The sequence below is a fragment of the Python bivittatus genome, unplaced genomic scaffold, assembly GCF_059951505.1.
Source record: "Python bivittatus isolate LINGU-HERP-01145 unplaced genomic scaffold, Pbiv_v1 ctg000030_np1212, whole genome shotgun sequence".
Classification (NCBI taxonomy): Eukaryota; Metazoa; Chordata; class Lepidosauria; order Squamata; family Pythonidae; genus Python; species Python bivittatus.
The window spans coordinates 7,093,133-7,110,344 of record NW_028277031.1 but is presented as its reverse complement, the minus strand read 5'-3'; the positions used below and the strand labels follow the sequence as shown (position 1 = coordinate 7,110,344).

At 40.7% G+C, this 17,212-nt stretch overlaps 1 protein-coding gene across 2 annotated transcripts; it reads left to right on the top strand.

The window, feature by feature from the left end:
* The first annotated feature begins 11,509 nt into the window (after positions 1-11,509).
* Positions 11,510-16,931, top strand: SMIM22 (small integral membrane protein 22). 2 transcript variants are annotated; one of them, XM_025171639.2, is made up of 5 exons: positions 11,510-11,665; positions 11,790-11,893; positions 13,910-14,082; positions 14,503-14,582; positions 16,161-16,931. In XM_025171639.2, exons 3-5 carry the CDS (start codon positions 13,947-13,949, stop codon positions 16,206-16,208), a joined length of 264 nt encoding a protein of 87 aa, XP_025027407.2. In that variant the 5' UTR covers positions 11,510-11,665; positions 11,790-11,893; positions 13,910-13,946; the 3' UTR covers positions 16,209-16,931. The 2 variants fall into 2 exon arrangements, with proteins under 2 accessions (XP_025027407.2, XP_025027408.2); XM_025171640.2 differs by having other exon boundaries at positions 11,556-11,675.
* The last annotated feature ends 281 nt before the right edge of the window (positions 16,932-17,212 follow it).

Sequence of the window (17,212 nt, the reverse complement as noted above, 5' to 3'; positions counted from 1 at the left end):
CATCATATATATATGGTTAAAAGATGGGGAGAGCATCAATAAACCATGATATATATATGGTTAAAAGATGGGGAGAGCATCAATAAACCACCATATATATATGGTTAAAGATGGGGAGAGCATCATCAAACCATCATATATATATGGTTAAAAGATGGGGAGAGCATCAATAAACCATGATATATATATGGTTAAAGATGGGGAGAGCATCATCAAACCATCATCTACATATGGTTAAAAGATGGGGAGAGCATCAATAAACCATGATATATATATATGGTTAAAGATGGGGAGAGCATCATCAAACCATCATACATATATGGTTAAAAGATGGGGAGAGCATCAATAAACCATGATATATATATATGGTTAAAGATGGGGAGAGCATCATCAAACCACCATATATATATGGTTAAAAGATGGGGAGAGCATCAATAAACCATGATATATATATGGTTAAAGATGGGGAGAGCATCATCAAACCACCATTTACATATGGTTAAAAGATGGGGAGAGCATCAATAAACCACCATATATATATGGTTAAAGATGGGGAGAGCATCAAGAAACCTCCATATATATCTGGTTGAAAGACGGGGAGAGCATCAATAAACGACCATCTATATATGGTTAAAACATAGGGAGAGCATCAATAAACCACCATCTATATATGGTTAAAAGATTGGGAGAGCATCAATAAACCACCATATATATATGGTTAAAAGATGGGGAGAGCATCAATAAACCACCATATATATATATGGTTAAAAGATGGGGAGAGCATCAATAAACCATCATATATATAGATGGTTAAAAGATGGGGAGAGCATCATCAAACCACCATATATATATATGGTTAAAAGATGGGGAGAGCATCATCAAACCATCATTTACATATGGTTAAAAGGTGGGGAGAGCATCAATAAACCATGATATATATGTGGTTAAAAATGGACAGAGCATCATCAAACCACCATATATATATATGGTTAAAAGATGGGGAGAGCATCAATAAACCACCATACATGTATGGTTCAAAGATGGGCAGAACATCAATAAACCACCATATATATATGGTTAACACATGGGGAGAGTATCAATAAACCACCATATATGTATGGTTCAAAGATGGGCAGAACATCAATAAACCACCATATATATATGTTTAACACATGGGGAGAGCATCAATAAAGCACCATATACATATGGTTAAAAGATGCGGACAGCATCAATAAACCACCATATATATATGGTTGAGAGATGGGGAGACAATCAATAAACCACCATATATGTATGGTTAAAACATGGGTAGAACATCAATAAACGACCATATATATATTTTGTTGAAAGATGTGGAGAGCATCAATAAACCACCATATACATATGGTTAAAAGATGGGGAGAGCATCAATAAACCACCATATATGTATGGTCCAAAGATGAGCAGAACATCAATAAACCACCATATATATGGTTAAGAGATGGGGAGAGCATCATCAAAGCACCAAATAGACATGGTTAACAGATGGGGAGAGCATCAATAAACCATCATATATGTATGGTTAAAAGATGGGCAGAACATCAATAAACCACCATATATATATGGTTAACACATGGGGAGAGCATCAATAAACCACCATATACATATGGTTAAAAGATGGGGAGAGCATCAATAAACCACCATATATATATTTTTAAAAGGTGTGGAGAGCATCAATAAACCACCATATATATGTGGTTAAAAGATGTGGACAGCAACAATAAACCACCATATATATATGGTTGAGAGATGGGGAGACCATCAATAAACCACCATATATGTATGGTTAAAAGATGGGTAGAACATCAATAAACCACCATATATATATTTTGTTGAAAGATGTGGAGAGCATCAATAAACCACCATATACATATGGTTAAAAGATGGGGAGAGCATCAATTAACCACCATATATATATATGGTTAAGAGATGCCGAAAACATGAATAAACCACCATTTATATATGGTTAAGAGATGGGGAGAGCATCAATAAACCACCATATATGTATGGTCCAAAGATCGGCAGAACATCAATAAACCACCATATATATGGTTAAGAGATGGGGGGAACATCAATAAACCACCATATACATATGGTTAAAAGATGGGGAGAACATCAATAAACCAACATATATATATTGTTAAAAGATGAGAGCATCAATAAACCACCATATATATGTGGTTAAAAGATGGGGAGAACATCAATAAACCACCATAGATAAATTGTTAAAAGTTGAGGAGAGCATCAATAAACCACCATATATATATATATATATGGTTAAAAGATGGGGGGAACATCAATGAACCAGCATATATATATAGTTGAGAGATGGGGAGAGCATCATCAAAGCACCAAATATATATGGTTAAAAGATGGGGAGAGCATCAATAAACCACCATATATGTATGGTTAAAAGATGGGCAGAACATCAATAAACCACCATATATATATGGTTAACACATGGGGAGAGCATCAATAAACCACCATATACATATGGTTAAAAGGTGGGGAGAGCATCAATAAACCACCATATATATATATGGTTAAGAGATGCCGAAAACATGAATAAACCACCATATATATATGGTTAAGAGATGGGGAGAGCATCAATAAACCACCATATATGTATGGTCCAAAGATCGGCAGAACATCAATAAACCACCATATATATGGTTAAGAGATGGGGGAACATCAATAAACCACCATACATGTATGGTTCAAAGATGGGCAGAACATCAATAAACCACCATATATATATGGTTAACACATGGGGAGAGCATCAATAAACCACCATATATGTATGGTTCAAAGATGGGCAGAACATCAATAAACCACCATATATATATGGTTAACACATGGGGAGAGCATCAATAAACCACCATATATATATGGTTAAGAGATGTGGAAAACATCAATAAACCGCCATATATATATGGTTGAGAGATGGGGAGAGTATCATCAAACCACCATATATATATGGTTAAAAGATGTGGAGAGCATCTATAAACCACCATATATATATGGTTAAAAGATGGGAGAACATCAGTAAACCACCATAGATATATTGTTAAAAGATGAGGAGAGCATCAATAAACAACCATATATATATATGGTTAAAAATCGGGGGAACATCAATAAACCAGCATAGATATATTGTTAAAAGATGTGGAGAGCATCATCAAACCACCATATATATATATGGATAAAAGTTGGGGAGAGCATAATTAAACCATCATCTACATATGGTTAAAAGATGGGGGGAACATCAATAAACCAGCATAGATATATTGTTAAAAGATGAGCAGAGCATCATCAAACCACCATGTATATATATGGTTAAAAGATGGGGAGAGCATCAATAAACCACCATACATGTATGGTTCAAAGATGGGCAGAACATCAATAAACCACCATATATATATGGTTAACGCATGGGGAGAGCATCAATAAACCACCATATATGTATGGTTCAAAGATGGGCAGAACATCAATAAACCACCATATATATATGTTTAACACATGGGGAGAGCATCAATAAAGCACCATATACATATGGTTAAAAGATGCGGACAGCAACAATAAACCACCATATATATATGGTTGAGAGATGGGGAGACCATCAATAAACCACCATATATGTATGGTTAAAAGATGGGTAGAACATCAATAAACCACCATATATATATTTTGTTGAAAGATGTGGAGAGCATCAATAAACCACCATATACATATGGTTAAAAGATGGGGAGAGCATCAATTAACCACCATATATATATATGGTTAAGAGATGCCGAAAACATGAATAAACCACCATTTATATATGGTTAAGAGATGGGGAGAGCATCAATAAACCACCATATATGTATGGTCCAAAGATCGGCAGAACATCAATAAACCACCATATATATGGTTAAGAGATGGGGGGAACATCAATAAACCACCATATATATATATGGTTAAAAGATGTGGAGAGCATCAATAAACCACCATATATGTATGGTGAAAAGATGTGAAGAGCATCAATAAACCACCATATATAAATATTTCAAAGATGGGGAGAACATCAATAAACCACCATAGATATATTGTTAAAAGATGAGGAGAGCATCAATAAACCACCATATATATATGGTTAAAAGATGGGGAGAACATCAATAAACCACCATAGATATATTGTTAAAAGATGGGGAGAGCATCAATAAACCACCATATATATATATGGTTAAAAGATGGGGAAAGCATCATCAAACCACCATATATATATGGTTAACAGATGGGGGAACATCAATAAACCACCATATATATATATGGTTAAAAGATGTGGAGAGCATCAATAAACCACCATATATGTATGGTGAAAAAATGTGAAGAGCATCAATAAACCACCATATATAAATATTTCAAAGATGGGGAGAACATCAATAAACCAACATATATATATATTGTTAAAAGATGAGGAGAGCATCAATAAACCACCATATATATACTGTTAAAAGATGGGGGGAACATCAATAAACCACCATAGATATATTGTTAAAAGATGGGGAGAGCATCAATAAACCACCATATATATATATGGTTAAAAGATGGGGGGAACATCAATAAACCAGCATAGATATATTGTTAAAAGGTGAGGAGAACATCATCAAACCACCATATATATATATGGTTAAAAGATGGGGAGAGCATCATCAAACCACCATATATATATGTTTAACAGACGGGGGGAACATCAATAAACCACCATATATATATATGGTTAAAAGATGTGGAGAGCATCAATAAACCACCATATATGTATGGTGAAAAGATGTGAAGAGCATCAATAAACCACCATATATAAATATTTCAAAGATGGGGAGAACATCAATAAACCAACAGATATATATTGTTAAAAGATGAGGAGAGCATCAATAAACCACCATATATATATGGTTAAAAGATGGGGAGAACATCAATAAACCACCATAGATATATTTTTAAAAGATGAGGAGAGCATCAATAAACCACCATATATATACTGTTAAAAGATGGGGGGAACATCAATAAACCACCATAGATATATTGTTAAAAGATGGGGAGAGCATCAATAAACCACCATGTATATATCATTAAAAGATAGGGAGAGCATCAATAAACCTCCATATATGTATGGTTCAAAGATGGGCAGAACATCAATAAACCACCATATATATTTTTTTAAGAGATGGAGAGAGCATCATGTAACCACCATTTATATATTGTTAAAAATCTGGAGAGCATCAATAAACCACCATATACATATGGTTAAAATATGCGGAGAGCATTAATAAACCACCATATATATATATGGTTAAAGATGGGGAGAGGAACCTTCAAGAAGTCTAACAATGTCCAGCCCCAGGTACCTCCCTTTTAAAGATCGTCAAAAAATGTCAACAGGTTCAAAAGAAGGTAACGAAAATGGCCATAGGAAAAGAAAACCAGTCCTGTGATGAGAACGTGAAAGAATTGGGATGTTTTTCGCCTGGGGGAAGAGAACATCAAGGGCTGACACAAAAGGATTTTTCCATTCTTCGAAGATCCAGTCCTACCAGCATGATGAACTTTGTTCAAACTAACATCACATCAACTAATTATACCTTAGCCACATTATCTATCGAACAATTGGCATGAATCAATGTTCATTCCAGACCTCCTTATGCATTATTTTAATCTGCACTGAGATCAGTAGAACATCTTTCTTGGAAAATGAGTTAGAATTCTACTCAGCAAATTAGATACTTCTATCATTGGCCGACAAACCTGGAAGCAAGTCAATATGAAGTTTCCTTCCTTCCTTCCTTCCTTCCTTCTTGCCTGCCTCCTCTCCTCTCCTCTCCTTCCCTTCCCTTCCCTTCCGGAAGTTGAATTCCACACATCTTCAAGCTGCCAAGGTTGAGAAACACTGCTCTAAGTAAATAGTAAGATACAGCTTACTAATAATTTACTACTCTAAGTAAATAGTAAGATACAACTTACAGCTTAATAGGTAACAACTACTACAATAGGTATAGTATTATTAGTGTAGTATAGCCTATTGTAATGTATTGCATAGTAAGATTAAGCCTATTGGAGGCATTAAAACAAACAGCCTGTCTCCTACTCCTACTGTTGGAAATCAAGCTAGCTTGTGACTGTATTTCTGCCAAAGACTTCCAACGACTGCAGGAGAGCAATTGAGAACTGATCTGATGTTTACTTCGTAATCAGTAGAATCTTCTTTATAAGGTAATGGTTTGGGGGAGTCGAGATCAATTTCTGGGGACTGAATAGACACATCCATGCAGTTTTCATGAGAACGATAAGGAAGTGATTTGCCAGGACCTTTTTCCGAGGTGGTGTTTTAACCTCCCAGCAGCTCACGTTTCCTGGTGGTGTCCCACCCAAATATTAACTAGGCTGGAGTCTGCTTAATGCCTTGCTTTCATTTCAATGGGGGACCTTCTCTCCCTTCTCAACCAAAACAGGCCAGATGTGGAGAAATGTTCATATCACTGGGACAGGCGCCTTGCCTCCAGTTCCCTTCAAAACAGTTAGTCCACCTCCAGATTCATATTGCGCGCAGTCTCTCTTCCTGACACAAGACGGGAACTAATCTTGAATGAGACACCTGTCTCTAACTGCAATCTGACAGGTGTGAAAAAGGAAAAACCAAGAAATTAGAAATAGTCTGTCATATTATATTGTCTGCTGCCACAAGAGAGGAGCCCAACTTTAGCACTTGTTTGAAGGTACATTAATTTGCAACGAAATCTAAATCTTTAAGATGTCTCAAAGAGGCCAGCGTGTGATCCAGAACGGTGTAAAAAGAAAAGCGACAAGCCTTAATTTTCAACAGGATTGTTATTTATGATCAAAATGCCTCTCTTAATGGCAGTTGGGTAGCTCTGGGGGCTTAGAGATTTTGGATGCTCAGACACAAGAGCTCCTCAACCTTCTTGGGCAGTTGGACACAAGGATGTCTGCAGGTACGGTCAAAAAGTCAACACGCAAAGCATGTAAAATATGCTAGGAGCTTCAACCACACCAACAGGTCCACCATGTTGAGTGTAGACACCCCCTGGTTGGACACACCTGGAATAATGACAGGTAACCCATATCACAATAGGTCCACTATGGAGTGCAAGTCTTATTTTTCCAAGCTGCCCTATTTCAACAGGGGGAACTGTTGACATTTGGAGAAAAACAACCTTCACCACGAACCTGAATACAATTAGCAGAAGGTTGAGTTCAAATGCTAAGTGATGAATCTGCCCTGAGAAACTGCATCAAAATGTCCAGTCCACAGAAGGAAAATTAGTGTTGCTCAGAGAAGCAGACTAGAAAATACACATATCACAAAACAGGGGGATCCATAGGAGAGGGGGTGTCAAAAAAAGTCAAGATGGTGGTCATGATACAATGATCAAAGCCTTGCCCATTTTTACCTACTTGTGTAAAAGAGGCCAGGTTTTGATTGTCCAGTTGAAGTCACCATCTTGACTTTTTTGACCCTCCACCACAACCTCCAAACAGGAAAAATGCCAACTCCCCCAAAGCAAACCTAGGAAGCATAGCTGAGCATTCTTTCTCACCTGCACACTACCAAGATATCTTGCCCTCCCTCCATGCAGGGTCTTGAATCTCAATGCCTCTCTTTACAAACCAATTATATTTCCCAGCAACAGTCAGCTCCAAAAGAAGAATAAAAAAAGTTCTGAAAAGTTTCATGTTGAAACCAGGCACAGGGATTCCACCTAGATCTGATCGAATCTGGATGCATAGCTAGACCACTGTCTGAATTGATGAGTCCATTGACCTCTTCTGAGTACCAATTTTCAAATTGTCCACAATGACGAGGACGCACTCTGCATTTCCTTCTGCACTCGCGTCAACCTAACCCTTTAGGAACCTGAGAAAGTGGTGGCAGAAAGAAAGAAAGAAAGAAAGAAAGCAAGAAAGAAAGAAAGAAAGAAAGAAAGAAAGAAAGAAAGAAAGAAAGAAAGAAAGAAAGAAGAAAAAGAAAGAAAGAAAGAAAGTCTCCCGTTATAGGGCTGCAATATGAATGTCCCATCTTTCATTTTTTGACACGTTGTGATGAAAAGGAGCCCAGGGTGGTATAATCCGTAGATGGAAAGCAGTTTTAAGAGGAAACAACATTTCATCCTTACTCACGATCTAGCACTCTGTAATACAAGCTTAGCGGGTGGTTTTGGAGATTATTAATTCCTGTGCAGCAGATAGCACAATTACACTCTCAGTGCTTTGGAGGAGATCATAAAGAATTGAACTATAAGGCCTTATGTGACTTAGATCAAAGTTCTTATGGAAATGCTTACTCCTGGATGGCCAACACTGCAGACTTGGTCCATCAATGGGACCTCTTTTTTATTAAAGTTAGAAGGGGGCTATGTATTGTCGAAGGCTTTCACGGCCGGCATACGATGGCTGGTGTGGGTCTTCCGGGCTGTGTGGCCGTGTTCTGGAAGTTTTGTTTCTTCAAGATGCCGGTCACAGGTGCTGGCGAAACGTTAGGAAACAAAACTTCCAGAACACAGCCACACAGCTTAGAAGGGGGCTTCTTCAGCTGTAAAGGTTTTGTCTAGTGGTGAAGGCACCAGGCTAGAAAACAGGAGACGGTGAGTTCTAGTCCTGCCTTAGGCATGAAAGCCAGCTGGGTGACTTTGGGCCAATCCCTCTCTCTTAGCCCAGCCCACCTCACAGGGTTGTTGTTGTGGGGAAAATAGGAGGAGGAAGGAGGATTAGGTGTGTTATTATTTATAAAAATAATAAAGGCAGGATAAAAAATCTAAAAAAAAAAAAAATTAGGCGTCATATACATTTCTGAACAGAGAAAGGATGTTTCAGTTCTGGGGAGAAAATGTGCGAGAATGCAAAGAACAATATTTTTTTTCGTGTCCTTGCATAGCATCACTTAAAAAAAAAAACTTGTTTTAACATTCATTGGCTCTTCTGAATAGCTGGAGGATTTCATTTGGTTGTTTTTCATTAGGATAAGAATTAGCCACTCTGAGAACAAGATATATTTTGGGTGCAAGTCAGGAATGAAGAAAAATGCATGAATGGGAGGAAGTGGGGATCAGCCAGGGAAATTGGCAGCGCCCTGTCTGTGCCTGCAATGTTATTTGCTCTGCATTATAGCGCAGTGAGAACTTCTGCTTCTGATGTGGCAAGATTATTGTACGCAAAAAGTTGGAAAAACAATGAAATGCCTACAGTGGAAGACTGGATTATAAAATTAACTGAACTTGCAGAAATGGTGAAGCTGACCGCTGGTCAGAGAAAAAAAATGATAAAGACTTTTTTTAAAAGACTGGAAGCCTTATATGGAGTTTTTGCTGAAAGAAGAAAAAATGGATGATTTAGAGATTTGGGGATTAAAAAGGAGATGAGGAGGTTGGGGAAAAGATTAAGACGATAACTGCTTGATAGAAAGAAGGGAGGAAGGGCACAATAGTATGTTTTTTCTTCTTCTTTAATTTCTTTCTTATTTCTCCAAGCTGTTATATTCTCTCTCTCTTATTTTCTCTATTTTTTTTTTCTACACAAAGCAAGCCCAGACCACCGCAGGGTTGAATGCAAAGTGTGAACCCAGTTATGTGTCACCATTACCTTTTCCATAAAGTGATCTCAGGCTGAAGGGGTGCACGATCCAGTCCCAAATGAGTGATCAAAACTTCTAAGTGTTGCATATATCATTTCCATCCACCTAACTGTTTTGCTCAAGGTGCAGAAGAGAGGGGGGATCACCTGGTGGCCTACTTTCCATCTCTATTCTGCTACTGCTGGGCACAGAAAAGGGTTAAAGCCAGAATCACCAAAGGCGATCACCCTTTGGGACTGTCCCTGCTAATTATCCCGTTTTTTTTTTCCCAGTGGCTCCGGAAAGTTCAGCCCTTTTGATATAGAGGTGATGCGCATCCCTGCATCTTGCGTTTATTTTTCCTTACGTCTGCTGTTGCTGGCCTTTAATCCCCCTTTGTCAGCTCCGTGTTGGTGTTTGCTGAGGTTTAAGAAATAAACATCCAGCTGTCTTTCTCGCTGGCTGAACCGAGCGGTGTGCGTATTTGCTGTGATCTGGCTGGAGAGATTGACTGGAAGTGGGCTGGGTGCAAACTAAACGAGAAATGATCCCTGGGAATTTTCCAGCTGTTGAGACCGATGGCTCTGAAATCAGGAGGACTGAGAGCATCTTTACCAGTTCGCACCTACAATGTTCTCATCACGCAAGCGATCGTGTTGCAGCACAAACTCGACAAAGAACGGGGTGCAGATATGAAATTTTAGGAATGGACACAACGAGGCGTACCTGTGCACCCTAATCAAATGCCCTGCCAGAATCACCTCTTCAGATCCAGAAAGAAGGATCAGGAAGTACAGTCTCCCTGCAGGGTGTGCCCACTCCGTGCAGTGTGCCCTGTTAAACAAGCCATGGCTTGATGCAGTGTGTGAACCTACCCAGAAAAGAGGAGCTTTGAACGAGACTCTCTCTGCATGAAAACTATTGCAACACTGCCATCTGCAGGACTCTCCAATAACCAGAGCTACATTTTTTCCCTGATTCTCAGTATTTACTGCCTTGGGAAGGCACCTATAAAAACATTTCACGTGCATTTCAGTGTTTTGTTTTGTTTTAGTAGGAAAATGAGAACCAACTATTTGGAAATGCAAAACAGATGCATTAGCCAGGCAGGATTTGTTACAGCTCCTTGCTGGGATGAGCTAATCCATAACTTGCGAATGGGAGTTTAAGTATTTCCCAGTGTTTCCCAAACTTGGCCACTTTAAGATGGGTGGACTTCAACTCCCAGAATTCCCAGCCAACTTTAAGATGCGTGAACTTCAACTCCCGGAATCCCCAGCCAACTTTAAGATGGGTGGATGCTGGCCAAGTTTGAAAAACACTATCTTAGAAGTTTCCACAGCTGACACTACCTTCACACAACACCTTAAAGCAGAAACGAATAACCCACATTTTAGCCTAATGTGTTGGGCAGACCCAGCCTGTACAGTCAGGGGTTCAGTTTTGACATGCAAACCCAGAACAAGGACTGCTTGAGTACATTGGGGTACCTTTTTGGAAGCTGGTGATACAGAAATAGTGTTAACCAATATCTAACCAAAGTGGAGCATGGACAAGCTAAAATGGTGTTTCTTAACCTTGGCCCTTTTAAGATGGGTGGACTTCAACTCCCAGAATTCCCCAGCCAGCCTTGCTGGCTGGGGAATTCTGGGAGTTGAAGTCCACCCATCTTAAAGGGGCCAAGGTTGAGAAACACTGAGCTAAGGCTATCAGATCTGACCTGCTAAAATCCACATCTAAGCCCTTGGCTGACGTCTACTGGTCATCATTCGTAGCCCCACTCCGGTGGCCCTAAGGAAGAACATTGTTCTTGTTTGCTCTCACCTTTTGGTCTGGCTGTTTTTTTCTTTCTCTTTTCCTAGCAGTAGACGAGGGCGTGTCCACCTTGGGCTGTGTTGTAAATCAACCCCTGCTTAAGCAGAAACAGGAACAAGGAAGTGAAAAGAACTTGGCCCCATAGGCACCAAAGCAGAGTCAACGAAGGGGTTGCAGGTGACTTTTCCCACCAAGAATTCCCAACAGGTGAGGCGAGGTGGGTGGACGTGGATTCCTTCCTTTCTATCCTCAGTTGGGGAGTTTCTTTTGGAAAGTTTCTTACAAACTAAAGTGCGACTTTTTAAAGTTGGCTTTCTCAACTTCCTCGTAGTTCTCCTTCTCTAAGGAAGCCTTCTCCTTCAGACCTTCGGCAACTGTTGGAGCTTTTAAGACCTAGGAGACGAAGGTGAAACCCGGGCGGCCGCTGGGATCAAGGTAAAGGTTGAGAGAACCTCGCAGCTCAAGACAGGACCACCTTGACAAATTCATTGGTGTTGTCCACTTTGAAGGTTTTGTCTTTTTTTAAAAAAAGGAGGAATCTGCTGGCATGGGGGCTGCAGGAGGAACTAAAAACTTGGGGAAAGGCATGGTGTGTGTGTGTGTGTAATGCCTTTTGCATCATGAGTCACAGTCGTGAGGACCAGATGCTACTCCGCTGCTGTGAACCCCCCCCAAATTCACTGAAAGTAATAATTTTCGCAAGCCCCTGAAGACCCGGCTTTGCCAACAGGCAGGGGGACCTGGGAGCATGACGGGGCTAGTGCTGTGGACGTTCTGATTGTTTTGAGGAATGGGATTATGGGCTGTGAGTTTTATGTATTTTAAGGTGGCTTTTTATATGTTTTTGTATGGGTTTATTCCCCCCTTGTTTTTACATTGTTGCATTGTTCTTTTTGTGTAGGTGTGTTTATAGTTACCTGTTCGTCAACTGCCCAGACTCATAGAGATAAGACAGGCAGTTATATCCATTTGAGTAATAAATAAGTGAATAATAAAATCTAGCTGTTGCCCTGCAACTCTTATCTGTGCTGCACCTGCGATGGTATGTGGGAAAGACTTTGGGAGACGGGGTGAAGAGACGCTGCCTTGGGAAGGTCAGATAAGAGTCTGCATAGCCCGCGGCTAAGATAGCGGTTGGGGCAAGAGGCTCAGGAGGGACCCTCCCTAGTTTCTCTGGCTGTAAAGGAGACGGCGGGAGAATGATACTTTCAGACTTGCAGGATTCTGCCAATGTAGCTTTACAGCAAAATAGAATTAGCTTATCTGGTTGTGTTTCCTGCCTGGTCTACCTGGTAAGGCTGATATCAGTCTTGCAAGCCTGAAAGTACAATTCTCCCAACATCTCCTTTACAGCTCGAGAAACTAGGGAGGGTCCCTTCTGAGCCTCTTGCCCCACCTCCAGGTTACACCCTCTCTTATCTGACTGTTCCCTTGGCAGCATCTCTTTGCCCTATCTCCCAAGATCTTTCCCACATACCATCACAGCACCAGATACCACTGGGGGCTCGGGATCCCAATGTTCAGACGACAATGCTGTGTTTCAGAAAGTTGTCTGCTAGTATCATGGTATTGTGCGATGTTCTTCAATATTCTAAGCTGGACTCCATTTCCTTGTATGTGGGGGGGGAGGGGGGAAGTAAGGAAGCAGCCGCCATAAGATCTCGCAAGGTTATTCATATTATTAATTATTTATTCCCATTTATTCTAGCCACCCAATTCCAATGGACATCATAAAGTCATTATGAATTTATGGAACTTAAGCAGTAGACTATAATAATGCTATAAAAGTCACACTGGCTACAGAAGAGATATGAGAAGGCCGACTGATCTGGGATTTGTTTTGAAATGAGCAATGAGGTTCTGAAAGACTTGGGCGTGATCCTCAGGGCTCCTCCAAAAGTTGGTGTCCTGTTGCGTGCTTTAAGGTAGAAGGAAAATGCAGGATATCAACTGTACCTGATAAAATGGGAGTGATGAAGATATTTAATGAAATTAAATCAGGTCCAGAGTTTTTGGCCCGCTCACATTTCTTCTGGGTCTGCCCGTTGTTTAGCCTCCAGCTCCTTAGAGGTCAAGTGTGTTTCTTCAGCCCAGAAGATTATATACTCCTGGTGCTATTCAACTGGTATTAAGAGGGGTTCCTAGAACGCAAAAGTGGAGAACGGGGCTGCAGCAGATAGTTCTGCCTCTCCAATTTTCTGCATGTTGTGTTGTCGCCCTTGAAGATGACAGCCACACATTCTTGCTGGAGGGGGCCTTCACGTAAGACAGCGGCCTGCAGAAACTCTTCCATGTGACGTTGGCTCTATCCATGCAGATGTAGCCAGACCCTTCTCTCCCCTTGCAGTTTTATAACCTTCTTTCATCACCCCTGAACGGACTGAACTGGAATGCTTTCCTGTGAGTTGCAGAAGTGTGGCTGTGCTGATCATCTGTTTCCTCTCTTGGCAGCTGAAACTGAATTGCGGCAGGTGCACTAAGGGGTGAAATGGGGAGTCCTGGAAAATATGTTGCTGAAGAGATAAGTCAGCAGGTCAACGATGCTCTGAGCCGTCTGCAAAACAAGCAGCTGTTCCAAACTACCTGGGACATCGTGGCTTTTGCCATTTTCTTCACTTTCATTGGTAAGTGGTGGGAGGAGCGGAAGAGTTTGGATGGCAAACCGCTCTGCTCCTGATGTCGCTAACTTGGGTGGGCCTGCATGGCTCAAAAGGGTTTTGTAACTTGGGTGCTCAGAAGAATCCAGATGGCACCCTCCCAGAGGGGTGAGAAAAGAAATAGGAAGCAAGAGCAACATGGTCAGAAACCAGCTTGGTGGAGTTAAGTCAGCACAAGGTGGGTCAACGCAGGAAAAATACTTCATGGAAACCCAGGTCTTCTTGAGTTCCACACAGGAAAAGTTGCCCATAAAGCCAACTGTTTGGCCTGCACCCTTCAGTAATATCTCAGTACCTATAGTTTCTTGGTCTAGGAGAAAAGTCACCTTGGTTTCTGACTGGCCACCAACTCAGGCACTGACCCAGCCATTTCTTTCCCCATTTCAGGGATGGTTCTCCTGCTGGCCCTCCTTGCATTGATCCGCTGTTGCTGCTGCGATTGTGAGTCTTCTGGTTCATACAAGAAGGTAAGCGACTTCAACAGTTAAATGGTCTAAAGGTGCACATTGGATGGTGGAGCAGATTCAGGCCTCCAGCTTAGCAGCAAGGACATGTGTGCACGCGTGTCTTTCTCATTCTGGCAAAGCAGCTTGCTACAGAGTCAGACCTCAGGTCTATCTAACCCAGTAGAGTCTGAAAAATGAGCTTTCCATGTTTCAAAGCAGAAGCCTCTTGCATCTCCAACTGGAGATGGCAGGAATTGAGCTTGGGGGCTTCATTAAACAACACCTATCTTCTACTACAGTTTTGGCCCTTCCATTCATACAAAGAACCTTATTTCCATACAGACTGGACTACCTCTAATTTTATTGCATGTAGAACTCTCCCCTGCTTTAAATCAAAGAGCTGATCCAGTTTACAATAAACTGAAAGGAAATGGAGTGACCGGGGCCTTTCACGTTTGCCACAAAGAAAGTGGAGTGCGCTTTCCAAAATATATTGATCAGGCAAACAGCGTACATAGTTTTAGAACACGTGGCAACATTCCTTTAAAAAACTTACAGGATAGAAATGCAGAGAAATCTAGGAAAATCATTTCCTGAATGTATGAAGTTTGAACACCACTCTACTAGGAATAGTCAGCAAATTAAAGCATGGTCCTTTGAAAGCCATGAGGAACTCCAGCCTGATGCCCTAAATTAGGGATGGCAAACTGAATCCCCAGATTAAACCCCTCACCTTATTCCACCCCACCCCACCCCACCCCATCACAGTGGACAGTTGGAGTTCCAACTTCCCCAAAACTGCAGCTCACGGCGGTGGCCTTTCCTATCAAGAACAAAGGAGATGCTGCAGTACAAGGCTCGGTGTGATTCCTGGGGCTTTCATCCACTCCAGACCTCCCAGTGGGAAAGGCAAGAAGGATGAAGTTGGTCATCACCTGCTGTTTATTTCCCAGAAAGTAGGACATGGTATGATGGCCTTATGTTACAGGAAGGCACATGGTAGGAGGTTATGGAAAAGTTCTAAACAGGCAACCGTTTGAGGTGGTAGGAAGTCCTCCTTCCTTGTGTGCATTCAAGCAGAAATCGAACCACTGGTCCATCAGAGATGCTTGAGATCGGACTGGTGTACTGAGCAGAAATGAAATGCATGGACCTAAACAATCCTTTCCAATGCTAAGGTTCTGTGAGAATCCTAGTTTCACAAAGCATCCGTTTTCATGAGGTCACGGCTCTTGGTTGCAGCAACTTTGCCATAACTGTTAACATCCTGAAAGTGCATTACAAGTGCTACAAGTAGTCATCTTTTCTCCATACAGAGAGGTAAAAAGGTGAGAGAGAAGACTGGGGGGAAGTACAGTTTCAACATCAACCCAACAGTGACATTTAGAGGACCGTGGGGAACAAAATCTAGCTGTTTTTGGTCCAAACTTAGTTCCCCTTTCCTGTTCTAACCTGATTTTGCTAGATACTAATTCTGGAATTGAATTGTGGTTCAGCCTAGGAGCGAATAAAGAGAATTCCCACTGGACAAATTTGCCATTATTGTCATATAATGCTTTCATCTCCCTGACACTCTAAACATTGCTTCCATGTCTACAGATCAAGAAAAGAAAAGTTGGTATTGATAATATGGGCATGGAGTCTTAGACTTATGGGTGATCACCTGAGCAACCGTCTTTACTGATTTTTCTCTGCTATGCTGGAATTTATTATAAGAATCAGATCTCATCTTGGAGGAACTGCATGACAGGTGAGCCTCAAGAGGCTTAGATACTCAAATTATGATTCTTAGTCCATGTCGGTTTGCAATAAGCTTGGGGAGAACAATTCAACAATTCTCACCATTACCAACTATCAGCTGCTTCTGATCATTACCGACAAGAAGAGATCTAACTAGATACTTAGTCCATGAGCAATGATAATTCTCCTTTGCAAAGACATGCAAACTTGATCTTGCAATCTACCAGTTGATTCTGTCAGTGTGTGCTTTAAGAATGGAGAATAAATCACAAAGTGTCTATTTTGGCCATCTTGTTCCCATCAAATACTGACAGCAAAAAGACATAGCACTCAAGGGCTGTTGAGTATGGGCTGTTTTTATTGCCTAGAATTGATTTCTCTGTAGAAACAGGCCAGACATTGTACCACCTTTGTATGCCATTGCTGTCTTTGTAATGCTCTAAAACGTTGACCAATTCAGGACAACACTATAACCTCTTTTTCTAGAACTCCAGATTTGTTCCTTTCAATATGCTGTGATAAATGTCCTAATTCCAATGTAAAATGTAGTCTCAGATTGCTGTGAATCTTTTACTATATAGAGGCAGTTTCTGATTTGTGTTGAATAAAGTTGCATTGGCTGTAAAGTAACCGAAGAAAAGGAACTCTTTTGAAGATACCATTCAATCCAGGCTTTAGCAGATCCATCGGAGGGCGGGGAGAATCTGCTTTTTGCACATAATAAAAACACCATGTAGCATGGATAAAGAGCCTGGATCCTTTCCATTCTACAAAATGAACTTCCGTGTCATTTTGGCCCATTCAAGGATTTAGCCATCCTTGAGCAAAGAGAAATTCAATTCAATCCAATTCTCCATCTCTTCCTCTCTGTCTCTCATGCACATAACCAACCCCCTCCCCCCAAAAAGCCA